At 40.6% G+C, this 20,619-nt stretch overlaps 1 protein-coding gene across 3 annotated transcripts in view; it reads left to right on the forward strand.

Annotated features, from left to right (window-relative positions):
• PCYT1A (phosphate cytidylyltransferase 1A, choline) overlaps positions 1–20,619 on the forward strand; it is a 53,122-nt gene that overhangs the window by 20,512 nt on the left and 11,991 nt on the right. For all 3 annotated transcript variants that reach the window (XM_081085363.1, XM_081085364.1, XM_081085362.1), the window contains one exon: positions 19,817–19,916. In XM_081085363.1, coding sequence (XP_080941489.1) covers positions 19,817–19,916 — 100 coding nt within the window. The remainder of the gene's footprint in view (positions 1–19,816; positions 19,917–20,619) is intronic.

Genomic DNA, 20,619 nt, shown 5'->3' on the forward strand with positions numbered 1-20,619 from the left:
AGTCTTCTTAAATAATGGAGACAATGAATAGTAAGTGTGGATAGTAAGTATTTTCATAGTTGTTGGAAATCTTATGCTTTCTTACCAGATTATAACTCACAGCTCAGTTGTAAGAGCTTTACATAGGAATTAGAAAAAGAATGTTAGGAAAATTTGGAGGTTGTGTTGTATATTAGGCTAAAGATCAAATTGAAACTAATGAAATAGAGAAATCAGGTCTCCAGGCAGTGATCTGATCTTGGTATCATCTCATGGTGTTTAGTTTTCTGTCTTACTATCTTTTCTCCCATATCATTTAACCACTCTATTACTGCTTATATCTTAGATGAGAACTTTTTTCTATTACTGTTTACTTTGTATTCCTTTATCTCTGGGACATTATCTTTGTATTTCTACAAAGCCTTCAGTGAAATACCCTATTCCAAATTGCTCTTCCTGTCTCAGCTTTATATCCTTCCTAAATCTTCCCCTTAAAAACATGTTAAAGAACACACAAGTGAAGTTATTATCATTATTATTACTAGAGACCTAGTGCACAAAATTCGTGCATGGGGTGTGTGTGTGTGTCCCCCTCAGCCCTGTCTGCACCCTCTCCAATCTGGGATCCCTCTCACAATCCAGGACTGTTGGCTCCCAGCCGCTTACCTGCCTGCCTGCCTGATTGCCCCTAACTGCTTCTGCCTGCCAGCCTGATCACCCCCTAACTACTCCCCTGCCAGCCTGATCGATGCCTAACTGCTCCTCTGCCAGCCCGATTACCCCTACCTGCCCTCCCCTGCCGGCCTGGTCACCCCCAACTGCCCTCCCTTGCCAGCCTGGTTGCCCCTAACTGCCCTCCCCTGCCGGCCTGATTGCCCACAACTGCCCTCCCCTGCCGGCCATCTTGTGTCCACATGGGGGCGGCCATCCTGTGTGTTGGAGTGATGGTCAATTTGCATATTACCTCTTTATTATATAGGATTTTTATTATTTTAATCCTCACCTGAGAATATTTTTCCCATTGATCCTTAGAGTGGAAGGGAGGGAGAGTAGAGAGAAACATTAATGTGAGAGAGAGACATCAATTGGTTGGAGGGAGAGTAGAGAGAAACATTAATGTGAGAGAGATACATCAATTGGTTGCCTTTTGCACATGCCCCGATTGGGGCTGGGAATCAAACCTGCAACCCAGGTACATGCCCTTGACTGGGAATCGACCCATGACTGTTTGGTGCATAAGCTGACACTCTAACTGCTGATCAACACCGGCCAGGGCTGAAGTTATTATTGATATACAGTATTATGAAAATCCATGATCCAAAATCCCAGTGACAGAATTGCATGTTTCTGTATTTTCTTTACCTATATTGACCATTAACCAGTAATCAAACTTTAGTTTCCATTGGTTAGTTCTGGAGTTTCATAGCCCAAAGGGAAAAGCATTTCTACTCTGACACAGTAAACAACTGTTCCAAACCAATACTCGTATCTTGTGCAATAAAAGCAACAGGACTTCACAAATAGGAGACATATGCTCCAGGCCTGGTATTGATGATATTAGTAGGGCAAATATATTAGTTTCCTATTGGTAACAAATTTAGTAGGCTGAAACAATACAGATATATTATCTTACAGTTCTGGAGGTCAGAAAATTGAAATGGGTCTCTGAGACCTAAAATCAAAGTGTTGGCAGAGTTGGAGGTTCTAGGGGAGAATCTGTTTCCTTGCCTTTTCCGGCTTTTAGAGACTGTTCACATTGCTCTGCTCATGGTGCCAGCCAGCAATTGCATCACTTTTTAAAAACATATATACGTTTTTATTTAGAGAGGAAGGGAGAGGGAGAGAGAAATAGAAACATCAGTGATGAGAGAGAATCATTGATTGACTGCCTCCTGCACACACCACACTGGGGATTGAGCCCTCAACTTAGGCATGTCCCCTGACCGGGAATCGAATTATGACCTCCTGGTTCATAGGTCAGTGCTCAACCACTGAGCCATGCTGACCTGGCTGCATCACTTTATTCACTACTTCTGTCATCACATCTCCTGATTCTGACTCTCCTGTCTCCCTTGTTCACTTATAAAGACCCTTGTGATTATATTGGACATACCTAGAAAATGCAGGATAATCTCCTTGTCTCAAAATCCTTTAACCACATCTACAAAGCTCCTTTTGCCATGTAAAGTGTAGTCGTAGGTTTTTGAGAATAAGATGTAGATATCTTTAGGGGGCCATTATTCTGCATACCATAGCAAGTAAAGTCAGAAAACGACTCAGCAGTCAACAAAACAGGACATTAGTTTCTGAATGTTCCTTAGTTTAGACTAAGGAGATGGTGGTGGGCACCAATTCAGCAATCTCACTTGGAGAAGGGACAAATTATAACGAAGTACGTGGTACTCTCAGGCAATCACCATAGCCAGGAATAGAGCAAAGAAGGCCTGTCTTATTGGAATGGGCTCTGAGAAGACTTAAATTTCTTGGTCCTTAGAATCTGAGAAATCTTAGTATTTTAAATTACTTTGCTTCATATATTCATGTCACAAATCAGTTGGGTGACTTTTGTTACCTATTTCACATTCCTCTCTGGCACACACTGGCCTACATGGGCTAATGTTTAAAGATTCACTCACCCAACTGGCTGGACTGATCCTGATGAGGAGTATATGTTAAATAAACTTGTTTGTCATCTCCTTTGTATACTTGTACTTTTTGTCTGTGACCCTATTTCAACCCTGTAGCAAAAGCAAACAAGATATAAATGTATATATTTTTGTTAATCCTTACCAGAGGATATTTCCCCCCCATTGATTTTTAGAGAAAGTGGAAGGAAAGGAGGGAGGGAGGGAGAGAGAAACATCGATGTGAGACACATCTATTAGTTGCCTCCTGCAACTGGGGCTAGGGATCAAACCTGTAATCCAGGTACATGCTCTTGACTGGGAATTGAACCCTTGACTCTGTGGTACATGGGATGACACTCTAACCATTGAGCACACTGGCCAGGGTGATGTTTCCCTTTTTAAAATAAATATATTTTTATTTATTTTTATTCATTTCAGAGAAGAAGGGAGAAGAAGAGAGAGATAGAAACATCAATGATGAGAGAAAATCATTGAATAGGCTGCCTCCTACATGTCCCCTACTGGGGATTGAGTCCGCAACCCAAGCATGTGCTCCAATGGGGAATCAAACTGGGACCTACTGGTTTGTAGGTCAACGCTCAATCCCTGAGCCACGCTGGCTGGGCTTAAATATATTTTTATTGATTTCAAAGAGGAAGGTAGAGGAGAGAAATAGAAACATCAGTGATGGGAGAGAATCACTGACTGGCTGCCTCCTGCATGCCTTCCACTTGGGATTGAGTCCACAACCTGGACTTGTGCCCTGACCAGGAGTTGAACCAGAACTTCTTGGTACCTAGGGCGACGCCCAACCACTGAGCAACACTGGCTGGGCGGTTTTGCTTTTTCAATAACAGCTTTATTGAGATCATATAATCCACCAATTTAAACTGTATAATCAATGGTTTTTAGTATATTCACAGAGTTGTGCAACTATTACCACAGCCAATAAACATATATTGAGAACCTCAATATATGCCATTTGCTAGAATTAGAGATACAAAGATGAAAAGAGCTCTGGTTGGTTTGAGTCAGTGGTTAGAGTGTCAGCCTGTGGACCTAAGGGTCTCGGGTTCAATTCCTGATCAAGGCCATATACTGCAGTTGCAGGTTCAATCCCTGGCTCCGGTTGGGGTGGATGCGGGAAAACAACGAATCGATCAGTCTCTCCCACATTTATGTTTCTCTCTCTCTTTCTCTCCTTCCCTTCCTCCTTCTACTCCAGTGGTTCTCAATCTGTGGGTTGAACGACCCTTTCACAGGGGTCACCTAAGACCATCCTGCATATCAGATATTTACATTAAGATTCATAACAGTAGCAACATTACAGTTATGAAGTAGCAACGAAAATAATTTTATGCTTGGGTCACAACATGAGGAACTGTATTTAAAGGGCCAGACGGTTGAGAACCACTGCTCTACTCTATCTAAAAATCAATGGGAAAAATATCCTCAGGTAAGAATTAAAAAAATAATAGCCTGGCCAGTAATGCTCAGTGGTTGATCATCGACTCATGAACTCAGAGGAAACTGGTTTGATTCCACTCAGGGCATGTGCCTAGGTTGCAGGTTCAATCCCAGTAGGGGGAACGTAGGAGGCAGCTGATCAATGACGTTTCTCTCTCATAGATATTTCTATCTCTCTATCCCTTCCTCGTTCTCTAAAAATCAGTTTAAAATATATTTTAAAAATCTCTATATATCAAAGCCTAAGCGACCGAACAACCGAATGACTGGTCGCCTGGTTGCTATGATGCACACTGACCACCAGGGGGCATATGCTCAATGCAGGAGCTGCCCCCTAGTGGTCAGTGCCCTCCCACAGCCAATCTCCCATGGCTGGCAACCTCCGGTGGCCCCTCCCCACAGCCGGCTGGCCCCCATTGGCCCCGATGGGAACCTAGCGAGATGGCCCTGATTGGCCCCGATCACCCATGATCGCTGGCCAGGCCAAGGGACCCCAGCCATGCACTAATTCATGGATCAGGTCTCTAGTAATAATAATAACACAGAGATGAAAAGATGACCTCGGGGGCAGTGCCTTCTCCAGTGCCAAGGATATCAAGGTGATTCTGGACAGTGTGAGCAAAACAAAACAGCATAGGAAATGTAGTTGATAATATTGTAATCACTATGTATGTTGCCAGGTGGGTGCTAGAAATATAGGGGGGAACACTTTGTAAAGTATATGATTATCTAACCACTATACTGTACACCTAAAACAAATGCAAAATAATATTGAATGTAAACTATAATTTAAAAAGAAAATTTAAAAATAAGAATATAGTAATTATCAATAGATATGTATTTATTGCCATTTATTATTCATATTTTTAATTTTTTTTTCTTCTTCTTAAAGAAGATCTGTGAACATTTCTTGTGATACTGGTTGGGTGGTGATTAACCATTTAGGTTTTTCTTGTCTGGGAAGTGCTTTTTCTGTCCTTTGGTGCTAAATGATAGCTTTTCTAGGTAGAGCAATCTTGGTTGTAGGTCCTTGCTTTTCATCACTTTGAATCTTTTGTGCCAGTCCCTTCTGTTGAAAAATCAGCTATCAGTCTTATGGGAGCTCCTTTGTAGGAAACTGTCTTTTACTTCCTGCTTTTAAGATTCTCCCTTTGTCTTTAACCTTTGCCATTTTAATTATGATGTGTCTTGATGTGGGTCTCTTTGGATTCAACTTGTTTGGGACTCTCTGTACTTCCTGGATTTTTGTCTTTTTCCTGCCTCAGGTTAAGGAAGTTTTCAGTCATTCTTTCTTTTTTTTAAAATATTTTTTTATTGATTTCAGAGAGGAAGGGAGGGGGGAAGAAAGATAGAAACATTAATGATAAGAGAGAATAATTGATTGGCTGCTTTCTGCATGCCCCACACAGGGGATCAAGCCTGCAACCCCGGCATGAATTAAAACATGACCTCCTGGTTCATAGGTTGACAATCACTGAGCCACGCCATCTGGGCTCGGTAATTGTTTCTTCAAATAGGTTCTCAATCCCTTGCTTTCTCTCTCTTCTTCTGGTACCCCTATGATGCAGATGTTGCCCCAGAGGTCCCTTAAACTATCCTAATATTTTTAGATTCTTATTTCTTTTTGCTGCTCTGATTGGGTGTTTTCTGTTGTCTTCCAAATTGCTGATTTGATCCTCAGCTTCATCTAACCTACTGTTGATTCTTTCTAGTGTATTCTTCATTTCAGTTATTGTATTCTTCATTTCTTACTGACTTCTATACTCTTTTTTTAAAAAAATACATTTTTATTGGTTTCAGAGAGGAAGGGAGAGGGAGAGAGAGATAGAAACATCAATGGTGAGAGAGAATCATTGATCGGCTGCCTCTTGCATGCCTCCTACAAGGGATCGAGCCCAAAACCCAGGCATGTGCCCTTGACCAGAATTGAACCTGGGACCCTTCAATCCACAGGCCAACACTCTATCCATTGAGCAAAACCAGCTAGGACTCTATGCTCTTTTTTATGTTTGCTATCTCTGTAAGTTTTCATTGAGTTCATCCATTCTTCCCTTAAGTTTCTTGAGCATTCTTATAACCCTTGTTTTGAACCCAGTTGCTGGTAGATTGCTTGCCTCCATTTCATTCAGTTCATATTCAGGGGATTTTTTATGTTCTTTAATTTGGAGCATGTTTTTTTCTCTTCCAATTTTGGCTGCCTCTCTGTAATTGTTTCTGTGTATTAGGTAGATCTGCTATGCCTCCCACTTTTTTTTTTTAAATTCTTTATTAGTTAAGGTATTACAAATGTGTCCTCATCACCCCCATTGACCCCCATCCTCCCCCCCACCCCCCACTCATGCTCTCACCCCCCTGTTGTCCATGTCCATTGGTTTGGCTTATATGCGTGCATACAAGTCCTTTGGTTGATCTCTTCCCCTTACCCCCTCCCTCCCCTACTTTCCTTCTGGGGATTGATAGTCTGATCGCTGTTTCTCTGTCTTTGGATCTGTCCCTGTTCATCAGTCTATGTTGTTCTCTATAATCCACAAATGAGTGAGATCATCTGGTATTTATCTTTCTCTGACTGGCTTATTTCACTTAGCATAATGCTCTCCAGTTCCATCCATGCTGTTGCAAATGGCAAGAATTCCTTCTTTTTTACTGCAGCATAATATTCCATTGTGTAGATGTACCACAGTTTTCTAATCCACTCATCTGCTGATGGGCACTTAGGCTGTTTCCAAATCTTAGCTATGGTGAATTGTGCTGCTATGAACATAGGGGTTCATATATCCTTTCTGATTGGTGTTTCTGGTTTCTTGGGATATATTTTTAGAAGTGGGATCACTGGGTTAAATGGGAGTTCCATTTTTAGTTTTTTGAGGAAGCTCCATACTGTTCTCCACAGTGGCTGCACCAGTCTGCATTCCCACCAGCAGTGCAGAAGGGTTCCTTTTTCTCCACATCCTCTCCAACACTTGTTGTTTGTTGTTTGTTAATGATAGCCATTCTGACAGGCGTGAGATGATACCGCATTGTCGTTTTGATTTGCATCTCTCGTTTAATTAGTGACTTTGAGCATGTTTTCATATGTCTTTTGGCCTTCTGTATGTCCTCTTTCAAAAAGTGTCTATCTAGGTCCGTTGCCCATTTTTTGATTGGATTGTTTATCTTCCTATTGTTAAGTGTCATGAGTTCCCTGTAAATGTTGGAGATTAAACCCTTATCGGTGATATCATTGTATGCCTCCCACTTTTGGTATGGTGGCCTTATGTATTAGGTGTCATGTGGGTCTCAATGGTGCAATCTCCATGATTACCTGAGCTAGATGTTCTAGGAATGTTCATTGTGTGTGTTATGTAAACCCTCCTGTTGTAATTGCTGTTGGCCCATCCATGGGTGAGGTGGACCCTTGGTCCTGCTGGCTATGAGGATTGACCCTGATCACAGTGTATGAGCTGCTGTGTGTAGGCCTACCCCATGAATTGGAATTCCACCCAGCAGGTTCTGGTGCCTGCCGATATCTTCCTTTGGGTGTGTTGCTTGTGGAACTAATTGGGTCGTGCTATGATGTGGTGAGTCCTATCACCAGGTGTGTTGGTCCTAGGGTCTCTTGGGAAGGACAGGTCAATGTCAGGTGCTGCCTGTGGCCAGCCCTGGGTCATCTGTTTGGAGCTGCTACAAAGTGATCCACAGTGACTGCCTCTGCTGGGCCTGGGTGTGAGTGGGACAGCCCAGATGCGTACCAAGCCTGGCTTCTAGCAGCACTGTGTCTGGGGCCACATCAGAAAAAGACCCAAGGCACCCCGAGATCTGCTTCCACTTGTGGCTTCCTGTTAAGCTAAGTCACTGAAGTAGTCTTTGATTGTTTGCGAGTTGAATGAGGTTGGTTCTCAGTGAGTCACCAGGTAGAGGCAAATGGTATTTACCAGATTTATACAGATTCAAAATTGGCACCAGGACTGAGATTGAGGCCACTCAACAAAAGTCTTAGGGTACATGAAGTCTAGCTGCCACTTATTGGGTGCCCACATACCTTTGTGGTGGTGTGGTGTCTTAGGGAGTCATCAGGGTGAGGCTAGCAGAGTTCATCAGACCCAAATGGACCAAGATTTAGCAGTGTGAAGGGAGGGTTCTGCACAGGAAAGGTAGTATGGGTTGGGTGTGGGAGGGAAACATGGCCCCTACCGTAGTGTCTCCCTCCTCAAGAGACTTCTAAGAGAGTGTGCACCAAGGGCCCAAGCTGGCCACAGCCATCTGACTCCTCTGCAAGGCCAGAGCTTGGCAGGACAAGGTGACAGGGAGTTGGGAGGGTAGAGTTACTACATTCCTCTAGGCCAGTGGTCAGCAAACTGTGGCTCGTGAGCCACACACGGCTCTTTGGCCCCTTGCGTGTGGCTCTTCCACAAAATACCACGTGTGGGCGTGCATGTACAGTGTGATTGAAACTTCATGGCCCATGCGCAGAAGTCGGTATTTTGTGGAAGAGCCACACTCAAGGGGCCAAAGAGCCACATGTGGCTCGCGAGCTGCAGTTTGCCGACCACTGCTAGTGGTCGTGGTCGTGCTAGGCCAGTGGTTCTCAACCTTCCTAATGCCGTGACCCTTTAATACAGTTCCTCATGTTGTGGTGACCCCCAACCATAAAATTATTTTCGTTGCTACTTCATAACTATAATTTTGCTACTATTTTGAATCATAATGTAAATATCTGATATGCAGGATGTATTTTCATTGTTACAAATTGAACATAATTAAAGCATAGTGATTAATCACAAAAACAATATGTAATTATATATGTTTTCCGATGGTCTTAGGTGACCCCTGTGAAAAGGTCGTTTGACCCCCAAAGGGGTCGCGACCCACAGGTTGAGAACCGCTCCTCTAGGTTGCTCCTGTATGGAGGGGAATGCTAGACCCAGGAAAGGTGGTGGTTGTGGGTGGGGTGGGAAAGGCACCCAATGCAAGGGATCAAGGCAGTTGTCCCTTCAGCTTTCTTCCCAGAGCCACACAACCCAGTCTGTCCTCGTATGACTCCAGTCTGCTCTGATCTGCCCTCTCTCTGCAGGAGCCCAGAGTGAGTGGCTGTAAGTGAATGAGATGTTGTGTTCTTGCCCTTTAGCAGGACACCTGGGTTTCTAGAAGACTCCTGTCTTTCCCTGGCATACAGAATCCTTGCTTATTTTCACAGCCAGATATTATGTGGGCTCCTCTTCTCAGCTCTGGTGCTTTGGGCTGGAAGGAGCCCTGCATAGAGTTGAGAGCCCATGTTCTTTAAGGGTCTCAATCTTTGCAGCTGAGATATACCGGTATGTTTGCAGGGCCAGCCCTTTTCATGTCTCTGCCCTTCATTCCAATCTTGATATGGCTTCTGTAAATCATTGGTTATAAGACTTTTATTCAGCTAATCTTCAGTTGGTTATTTAGGTTGGTTGTTCTATAACTTAGTTGTAATTCTAGTCTGGACCTGGGAAGAAGGGAGTGTAACTTCCACCTACTCTGCCACTATCTTGGATCTAAAAATTACTTTAAATGCACATGGATTAAAGGCTCCAATTAAATGAGATAGGGTGGGTGAATGGATAAGGAAACGAGACCCTTACATATACTGCCCACTGCCAGGGTCCAATACCAGCAGGTCCAGGGATCCCCAAAGGCGTAGACGGAGTCGGCGAAGAAGGAAGGACATGGAGACAGCATTCAGTTGATCAGCAGCCTAGCCAGGATCTCCAGCCAAGTTCTGGTCTCGATCTCCAGAGAGGTTCTGCTGTTTATTGTCTTGTTACATCCGTATTTATCCCAGTTGATTTTAATCCTGTCAATTTCTATTACAAAGGTTAGGGCGTTTCTTATCTCCATTCCAGGGAGTAAAGATTATGTAGCTTAAGCATGATTGTTTGTAGTGATTAACTACCCGCCTGGCACTTAGTTAAGGAGTTTCATCCCCTCCCTGACTTCAGGGAAAAATTCCTACCTGGGGAAACAACCTTTCTAGGAGAGGCATCCCCTCACTGACTTCAGGGAAAAATTCCTACCTGGGGAAACAACCTTTCTCGGAGAGGTGACCTTGGTTAAAACACACAGCGCTAAGGGGAGCAAACATATTAAGAAGAGTATGCTATATACGCCAGGTCCCTTGAAACATATGCTGTGCAGATGTTTCTTTCCTGCAGCGACTGTGTCAAGCAGCAAGGATGGACCGGCTTCCGGCAGTCCACAAAAGACTTACTTCAGATGGAAGACGCACAGACTGAAAGTAAAGGGATGGAAACCAGTAATTAAAAAAAGATGGGGTAGCAATACTTATACCAGACAAGATAGACTTTAAAACAAAGGCTATAAAGAGACAAAGACAGACCCATCTATTTCACTTCTGGGTATTTATCCAAAGAAACCCAAAACATTACATTGAAAAGACATATGCATTTATATGTTCATTGCAGCATTATTTATAATAGCCAAGATATGGAAGCAATTTGTTTATTTTATTTTTATTATTGATTTCAGAGAGGAACGGAGAGGGAGAGAGAAATAGAAACATCAATGATGAGAATCCTTGATTGGCTGCCCCACACTAGGGATCAAGCCCACAATCCAGGCATGTGCCCTGACTGGGAATCGAACTGTGACCTCTTGGTTCATAGGTCGACGACGCTCAACCGTTGAGCCATGCTGGCCAGGCTTGAAAGCAATTTGTATCCATAAATAGGTGAATGGATAAAGAAGAAATGCTACATATATACAATGGACTATTACTCAGCCATAAAAAAGAATGAAATCTTGCCACTTGAAACAACATGGATGGACCCAGAGCAGTGGTCGGCAAACCGCAGCTCGTGAGCCACATGTGGCTCTTTGGCCCCTTGAGTGTGGCTCTTCCACAAAATACCATGTGCGGGCACGCACGTACAGTGCGATTGAAACTTCATGGCCCATGCGCAGAAGTCGGTTTTCGGCCTGGGCGAGTCTATTTTGAGGAAGTGACGTTAGAAGAAGTGGGGGTACGTTCGCTAAGGTCGACTCCTCAGATTGAGGACGTTTTTAGCAAAGGCCAACTTAGGAGTACCCTAATTAAGTTAATAACAATGTACCTACCTATATAGTTTAAGTTTAAAACATTTGGCTCTCAAAAGAAATTTCAATCGTTGTACTGTTGATATTTGGCTCTGTTGATTAATGAGTTTGCCGACCACTTACCTAGAGGATACTGTGATGAGTGAAGTAAGTCAGACAGAAAAAGACAAATGCCATATGTTTTCACTTGTATGTAGAATCTAAAAAAAACAAAATGAACAAACAATAGGAACAGACTCATAGATAGGGAATATTTTGATGGTTGACAGATGGAAAGGGGTTAAGAAGCACAAATTGGTAGTTAAATGGAATAGTCATGGGCATGTAAAGTACAACATAGGGAATATAGTCAATAATATTGTAATGGCATCAAATGGGTACTAGTTTTACTGAAGTGATCACTTTGTAAGTTATATAAATGTTTAATCACTAGATTATACACCTGAAACTAATATAATATTGTATATGAACTGTAATTGAAAAAATAAAAAAAATATTTAAATGTAAAGAAAAAGAATCCTTAAAAGTAGAAAGAGTATTAGAAAGCCAATATTAAATTCTAATCTTACTTTATTTGAGCGATCTACATTCCACTACTATTAAGGACACCAGAATATCTTGTTTTTCATTGGAATTTTTAGGAATAATGAGTTAATGTATGTGAACAAAATCTGGAAAAAGTCTTTATGGAAACAATATTGCATCAGAAGATCATTTAGGATGATGATAATTATCCTCTGCTAGAGGCCTGGTACACGAAATTCGTGCACTAGCAGGGGTCCCTCAGCCTGGCCTGTGCCCTCTCGCAGTTTGGGAACCCTTGGGGGATGTCCAACTGCTGTCTTAGGCCCGCTCCCCTGGGCCTATTACTATTGTTAGTAGAAGTAACTTTTTCTATTTGTTTCATATATATTTACATTTTACATGTAAAAATATATAAACAACTTTATATATATATAAACCTAAGCAACTGGCTGACTGTCTGAAGGGCCGACCGTCCAGTAGCTATGATGTGCACTGACCACAACGGGGGCGACACTCAACGCAGAGTGGAAACCACAGGCATGGAAACATGGAACAGACTGATGAATCTCAGAAGGGCGGGGGGAGAGCGGAGGGCGGGAAGATCTTATATGCATACTGGAGGTGCACCGGTGGGGTCCCTTGACCTGGCCTACAGGGATTGGGCTGAAACTGGCTCTCCAACATCCCCCAGGGGTCCTGGATTGCAAGAGGGCATAGGCCAGGACAAGGAACCCCACCGGTGCATTGTGCATTGGGCCTCTAGTTGATATATAATTCACATACTGTTATAATTCAATACAGTAGGTCCTCGGGTTAGGTTGGAGATCCGTTCCTATGGCGCAGTGTAACTCAATTTTCGCCATAAGTCGGAACCCACCTACATAAGCACCTACGTCACTCACATGGAGCACATACACAGCAGTAATGAAGTGAAACAGTAAAAAAAATTAAAAGAAAGATAACAATTCTCAACCTTTACTTGTGGTAAATAAGTAATAAAAAACATAAAGCACATATGTACATACGTCAAAATGACGGAACTTTTTTTTAATAAATAAATAGGAGATGGTGACGTAATCATGAAATACTGTACATTGAGTCCAACATAACCTGAGGACTGTCTGTATTCACTTAAAGTGTACAATTCAGTGGTTTTTAGAATATTCAGAGGTGTGTAACCATCATCTCACCCGTTTTCAAATATTTTCATCACCCCAGAGAGAAACTTGTATCCATTAGCAGTCACTCCCCGTTTCTTCCCAACCCTCCCAGCCCAACATAAACACTAACCTACTTTCTGTCTATAAATTTTCCTGTTCTGGACATTACATATAAATGGAATCATATAATAAGTGGTCTATTATGGCTGTCTTCTTTCTCTTAGCATAATGTTTTCCATGTTGCAGCATGTATCAGTTCTGCATTCCTTTTATAAAAAAAAAAACCACCACCATTTTTTTCTTTAAAAAAAAAATATTTTATTGATTTTTTTACAGAGAGGAAGGGAGGGAGATAGGGAGTTAGAAACATCGATGAGAGAGAAACATCGATCAGCTGCCTCCTGTACACCCCTCATGGAATGAGCCCGCAACCAAGGTACATGCCCTTGATTGGAATTGAACCTGGGACCCTTCAGTCCGCAGGCCGACACTCTATCCACTGAGCCAAACCGGTTAGGGCTGCATTCCTTTTTATGGCCAAATATGATCTGTTTCCTGAGGTCTAACTTATGTATAAATAGTGCACAAACCTTAAGAGTACAGCTCAGTACTAGTAAATGTTTACATATGTAATCAGCAGTACTCCCAGAGACTTTCTCACACCCTCTGCTAGTTAGTATTTTTTTCCCCCAAATTTCCTCTTTGTTCTCTGGCTTCTATTTTTTCTTTCTTTCTTTTTTACTTTACCCCTTCCTTCCCTCCCTCTCTCCCTCCCTCCCTTCCTTCCTTTCTTCTTTCCTCTGGCTTCTATTAACCATAGATTAGCTTTGCCTGTTTTTGATCTTAATATAGGTGAAATCATAGAATATGTATTATTTTGTGAATGGCATATACTTTTAGAAACACAAATTACTGTTAAGCAACTCTTTGAGTGCTAACTTCTGGATAAATTGTTTCCTCTAATCTGTAGAGAAATCACTAATAATTTCAGAAAATTGCACATTTGGGTTTTTGATCTATTCTTACCTCTTCTAAAAAATGTTCTAAAAAGTATAACACATCTAAAAATGAATGTTTTTGCTTATTTTTAAAATATATATATATATTTTTATTGATTTAAGAAAGAAAGGGAGAGGGAAAGAGATATAGAAACAAAAATAAGAGAAAGAATCATTGGTTGGCTGTCTCCTGCATGCCTCCCATGGGGGATCGAGCCTGAAACCTGGGCATGTGCCCTGACTGGGAATTGAACCAAGCCACACTGGCCGGGTGTGTTTTTGCTTATTTTATAGTGTTAGTATATTTTAAAGTAAACATATAAGTGGTTTTAAAAAGATTATTTTTTAATTTTAAAACTTAACTTAAAAAAAATCTGTCCTTATCTGTGTCAAAACAGTGTCTTCCAGGTCTCTGGATTTATTTCAATCAGAATGTAATCTGTTTAGAATTTCAAATTCTAAGGGAACATCATTACAGCCCAAAATGAAATGGAAAATGTGAATAGACCTATCCCAAATAAAAAAGTTTGAATTAGTCTTTAAGAGTCTTCCTGCAAAGACAAGTCCAGGATCAGATGGCTTCATTGGTGAATGCTATCAAACATTTAAGGAAGAAAAAATACCAATCCTATACAAACACTCTCAGGAAATAGAGAAGAGAACACGTACTAACCTATTTTATGAGGCCAGATATAAAAGCCAGGTAAAAACAGCACAAAAAAAGAAAATTATAGTTCAGAATCCCTCACAAACTTAGACATAAAAATCCTTAACATAGTAACAGATTGAATTTAGGAACATATAAAATGATTTACATAACATGACCAAGAGGGATTTCACTCAAGTATGCAAGATTGGTTTAACATATTAAAATCAATTAATTTAATATACCATAATTTAATATACCATAACTAATAAAATAATACCATAATTAATAAAATAACCAAAATATTATGGTTCAATATTGCAGAAAGAGCATGTAACAAAATCTAATACCTGTTTATTATAAAAGCTCTCAACAAACTACAAAAAGGAGGGAGATTTCTCAACCTGATAAAGGACATCTTTAAAAAACTTGCAGGTAACATAATACTTAATGGAGAAAGATTACCTCAGACTGGGAAAAAGGCAAGGATATTTGTCCTTCCACTTCTGTTCAACCCTCTACTAAATGTTCCTACTAGTGCAAGAAGGAATAATAAAAGGAAATTAAAGGCATCCAGATTGGAAAGGAATAAGTAAAGCTGTCTTTATTCACAGACGACATCATCTCATATATAGAAAATCCTAAGGAATATCTTCTAAACACACAAACTGCTAGAATTAATCATTGAGTTTAGCAAAGTCATAGGACATAAGATCAATATACAAGAATCAACTGAAATTACACACATAGACACATACACATAAATTAATTTCATTTCTATATACTAGCAAGGTATAATCCAAAAATAAAATTAAGGCCGAAACCGGTTTGGCTCAGTGGATAGAGCGTCGGCCTGCGGACTCAAAGGTCCTAGGTTCGATTCTGGTCAAGGGCCTGTACCTGGGTTGCGGGCACATCCCCAGTGGGAGATGTGCAGGAGGCGGCTGATCGATGTTTCTCTCTCATCGATGTTTCTAACTCTCTATCTCTCTCCCTTCCTCTCTGTAAAAAATCAATAAAATATATTTAAAAAAAAAAGTTGTGAAAAAAAAATTAAGAAAACAGTTGCATCCACAATAGCATCAAATAGAATAAGATAGAAATAAAGTTAACAAAAACTCTTGAGTAAGGCTTTCCTTTATAGGGGAAAGAGCATACTTGCCTTCTTATTTCAGTTTGCCTCTGAGTACAGTAAACCCCTGATCTTGTGGACCTCGATTTAATGGACTTTAGATTTAATGAACGAAATTCCCGGTCCATATGTCTTATGTTAAAATTAACACCCTACTAATTTTAAAATGCTTTTCCCTGGCCAGTGTGGCTCAGTGTTAGAGCGTCAGCCCATCCACTGAAGGGTCTCCGGTTTGATTCCCAAGTAGTGGATTGCAGGTTTGTTCTGGCTAGGGGAGGGAGGAGGGAGGAGGGGAGGGAGGCGAGTGCGGGAGGCAAACAATCCATTGCCTCTCACATCCATGTCTCTTTCCTCTCTCCCTCCCTTCCACTCTATAAAAATCATGGGGAGCCCTGACCAGTTTGGCTCAGTGGATAGAGCGTCAGTCTACGGACTGAAAGGTCCCAGGTTTGATTCTGGTCAAGGGCATGTACCTTGATTGTGGGCACATCCCCAGTAGGAGGTGCGCAGGAGGCGGCTGATCGATGTTTCTCTCTCATTGATGTTTCTAACTATCCCTCTCCCTTCCTCTCTGTAAAAAATCAATAAAATATATATATTTTAAAAAATCAATGGGGAAAAAAATATCCTAGGGCAGGGGTGGGCAACCCCTGGCACACATGCCAAACATGGCACGCCAGTAACTTTTGCTGGCACTCGAAACCCTCTCTTATAATCTTCCATTTACAATTTTTTCTTAATATCGACTTTTTTATTTTTCAGATAAATTCAGTGTAGGTGCATCTTAGATAAATAAATAATTTTACATAACAAGTTATCTTAAAGACCATAGACATGGATTGACGAGAGAGGGGAAGAGCAATTTCAATAGTGTCAAAAACGAACTATTGAGGACTTGGAATGCCATTCCAGAAAATTTTTTCTGTTTAAAAAACTTTGCAACAGCGTTACTCTCCATGTTTTCATCCACATACGCTTGTGAATCTTTGTTCTCAGTGATGAATTTTGTTAAGTCTCATAATAGGAGGAGCCTGATGGATGAAAGTAGTAGCTCGTGCATATCTCTGAAGGTCACGAAATATAAACCTGATGTAAAATCTCTGTCATCAGTGATGCAGCAGCAAAAGTCCCATTGATAATATCAAATGGAGTCATAAAGTTTTCTGTCGGACTATCAGTGTACATGTATACATTAAAAAATAAATGTATTTTTCATCATCATATACTATACTTTTGTCGCTCGAATGAATTTTATTATTTCTTCAATGTTCTTCACATACGTACACCTTAAGAGATAGCAAGTAGGCGTAACATGTTCTCAAAAAATTAGGGTTGGCACGCAGAAGAATTTTGAGTCAGAGATTTTGCTGGTTTTGGCATGCACTCACAAAAAGGTTGCCCATCCTGTCCTAGGGCGAGGATTAACAACAACAAAAAAAGAAAGTTGCTTCTAACCTAGATTTGCTTACAAAGTTCTGGGGATGATTAGAATGTGATCACACTGCATCATGTGTGGAAGTTGGTTCTGTTGTTTTGTGGAGTGACTTTCTGCAGCAATTTGTGTGTATGTGTTTTTTTAATCTTTATTGTTGAAAATATTACAAAAGGTCCTCCTTTTCTCCCCATTAACCTCTTCCAGCCTGCTTCCTTCTCCCCCGACCCCCAGGCCCTAACCATCCCATTGTCTGTGTTCACTAGTTATGCATATATGCATATAAGTTCATTGGTTGATCTCTTCCCACCCACCCTTCCCTGCCTTCCCTCTGAGTTTCAATAGTCTGTTCATGCTTCTATGTTTCTGGGTCTATTTTTTTTTTAATATATTTTTATTGACTTCAGAGAGGAAGGGAGAGGGAGAGAGAGATAGAAACATCAATGATGAGAGAGAATCATCAATTGGCTGCCTCCTGCATACCCCACACCAGGGATTGAGCCTGCAACCTGGGCATGTGCCCTGACCGGGGATCGAACCCTGAGCTCCTGGTTCAAAGGTCAGTGCTCAACCACTGAGCCACTTCATAGGTCAAAGCTCAACCACTGAGTCACGCCGACCAGGCTCTGGGTCTATTTTTGATCATCAGTTTATTTGGTTCATTAGATTCCACAGATGAGTGAGATCATGTGATATTTATCTTTCTCTGACTGGCTTATTTTGCTCAGATCCATCCATGCTGTTGCAAATGGTAAGAGTTCTTTCTTTTTTATTGCTGCATAGTATTCCATTGTTTAAATGTACCAAAGTTTTTTTATTCACTCATCTGCTGGTGGGCACTTAAGCTGTTTCCACATCTTAGCTATTGTAAGTTGCGCTGCTATGAACATAGGGGTGCATATATTCTTTCTGATGAGTGTTTCGGGTTTCTTAGGATATATTTCTAAAAGTGGGATCACTGGGTCAAATGGAAGTTCCACGTTTAATTTTTTGAGGAAATTCCATACTGTTCTCCACAGTGGCTGCACTAGTCTGCATTCCCACCAGCAGAGTACTAGGGTTCCCTTTTCTCCACAACCTCACCAACACTTGTTGTTTGTTGATTTGTTAATGATGGCTATTCTGACAGGTGTGAGGTGATATCTTATTGTCATTTTGATCTGCATCTCTCTGATGATTAGTGACTTTGAGCATCCTATATAATAAAGAGCTAATATGCTAATTAGACTGGATGGTGGAACAGCCTTCCGAACGACCTTTCGGAACAGCCAGTGGGTGGGGGCCGGGGCTGCAGGGCCATGAGGCAGCCAGGGCAGAGGCAGCAGGGACCGTGAAGGCCTACTTTTGCACGAATTTCGTGCATTGGGCCTCTAGTTTTTTTATATGTCTCTTGGCTTTCTGTATGCTCACTTTGGAGAGGTGTCTATTTAGGTCCTTTGCCCATTTTTTAATTGGATTGTTTATCTTCCTTTTGTTAAGTTGTATGAGTTCCCTATACATTTTGGAGATTAACCCTTTATCAGCTGTATCATTGGCAAATATGTCCTCCCATGTAATGGGCTCTCTTGTTAATCTGTTGATGGTTTCTTTTGCAGTGCAGAAGCTTTTTATTTTAATGTAGTTCGGTTTGTTTATTTTCTCCTTGGTTTCCATTGTTGTAGGAGTTGTATCAGGAAACATATTGCTACAAGAGATGTCTAAGATTTTGGTGCCTATGGTTTCTCCTAGGACTTTTATGGTTTCACGTCTTACATTAAGTCTCTTATCCATTTTGAGTTTATTCTTGTATATAGCGTAAGTTGGTGGTCTAGTTTCATTTTTTTTGCATGTACCTGTCCAATTTTCCCAACACCATTTATTGAAGACTCTGTCTTTGCTCCAACATATGCTCTTTCTCGAGCAGTTTTAACACCAGTGGGTTGATGTTCTGATGTGCACTAATCCACGTCCCAGCCGTGTGCATTTGTTTACCTCTGGTGACTGGTGAATTTACTAAAACTATTAAGAATAAATTTAAAATGATTTTAATACATATAGAACACTTTCCTGTGAAATTAAACTTTTCATACATATTTAATTTTAGTTACACAAATGTGTCTACATAAATAAAAACAGGTAAATTAATTTATCAATTTTTTAACATATGCATTCAGAAAACCTACTCACGTACTAGTAAGAGACTTTTGGCCACCTCCTGACCTGAATTAGTCCATTATATCGAGGTTTTACTGTAATTGCCTACAATTCATATAACTTCTCTGAACCTCATTTTCTTGAGGATACCAGCTATTATACTACTTGCTTCACATGAGCATTAGAACATATTTACAGTGCAAAGCATTACACAACGATAATTGTGCTTAATAAAGCACACAGGAGCTGTTTGCCTTCCCCGTCTACTAGGTGAAGTGATTGAAAATGCGCTTATGAACCTTGGCAACTTAGTCACATAGATCCGGGTTGGCTGTTCTGCCATGCAGCAGAGGAGCCGTCATTCTGGGCCCAGTTAGTTGGGACTGTTCCCAGCAGTCTTGTTCAGTCTTTACCCTGAAATCATTAGCAAACCATTTATCTTTGACACTGTGATTTGTCCATTAGGTGAAAGGTTGCAACTTTCACTTGTCATTTTGGAATACCTTTTTCTTTTCTTTTTTATGTTATGAAGTTTTAGGAGGAATTTTAGTCACAGTATATTCAGTAACTAATTGTTCTTTAAAGCTGCCATTTTTTGAGTATTTCAGTTTGTTCCATTGAATTTAACTGTTTTTTCCCCCTTCACTTTCCTCTTCTTAAGGGCTTACGGCAGCCAGCTCCTTTTTCTGATGAAATTGAAGTAGACTTTAATAAGCCCTATGTCAGGGTAACTATGGAAGAAGCCAGCAGAGGAACACCTTGTAAGTAAATGCCCTATTATTTTTTTTGTTGTTTTTAGCATTCAATTGTATTTATCAAATTTATGCCCACTTTCTATATTCTTCCCTCAGTTTACCTATAAAGACTAGTTGGGACAAGGGGGAATGAGTTCCTTCTAGCTCCCTTGCTGTTCTTTTGGGAGGATAACTACTCCACAAAATTTCATTTTTTAAAATTATGTTAGGCACTTGTTTCCCAGGATGTTATCACAGCTTTGAGATATAGTAGTACATATTTGCTTCTTGGGCTGTTGTCACAGTTATGAGATATAGCAGAGCTGGACTTTAACCTTATCGATTTTTACAGAGGTCCAAATAATATATCAGGCTATCACATTTTTAATAACCTTCAAATTGTTCCCCAAATCTTCCTTTCTATCAGTAAGTACCCTAGCTATTATGCTATTAATGATAGAAGACAAAAATATCTCAAGTTCAAAGATACTCATCACTTAATTTTATCTTTCTTGATATTATCATTTTCCAGTGTTTTAAAGACTCACTTTATTATTTTCAAAGCTCATACTCTTTATTTGTATGCTTAGTTTACAGAATATATGTATTCTAGATACTCAATTGGTTTTAGGGATCATCATAAATAGAAACTTCCATGATTATATGTTGTGAATACAGTCTTATAGGCAGCTGTCATTACTTCTTTATAAATTCTTCAATTCTCCTTTTA

This window comes from Myotis nattereri (assembly GCF_964212035.1).
Source record: "Myotis nattereri genome assembly, chromosome: 3".
Classification (NCBI taxonomy): Eukaryota; Metazoa; Chordata; class Mammalia; order Chiroptera; family Vespertilionidae; genus Myotis; species Myotis nattereri.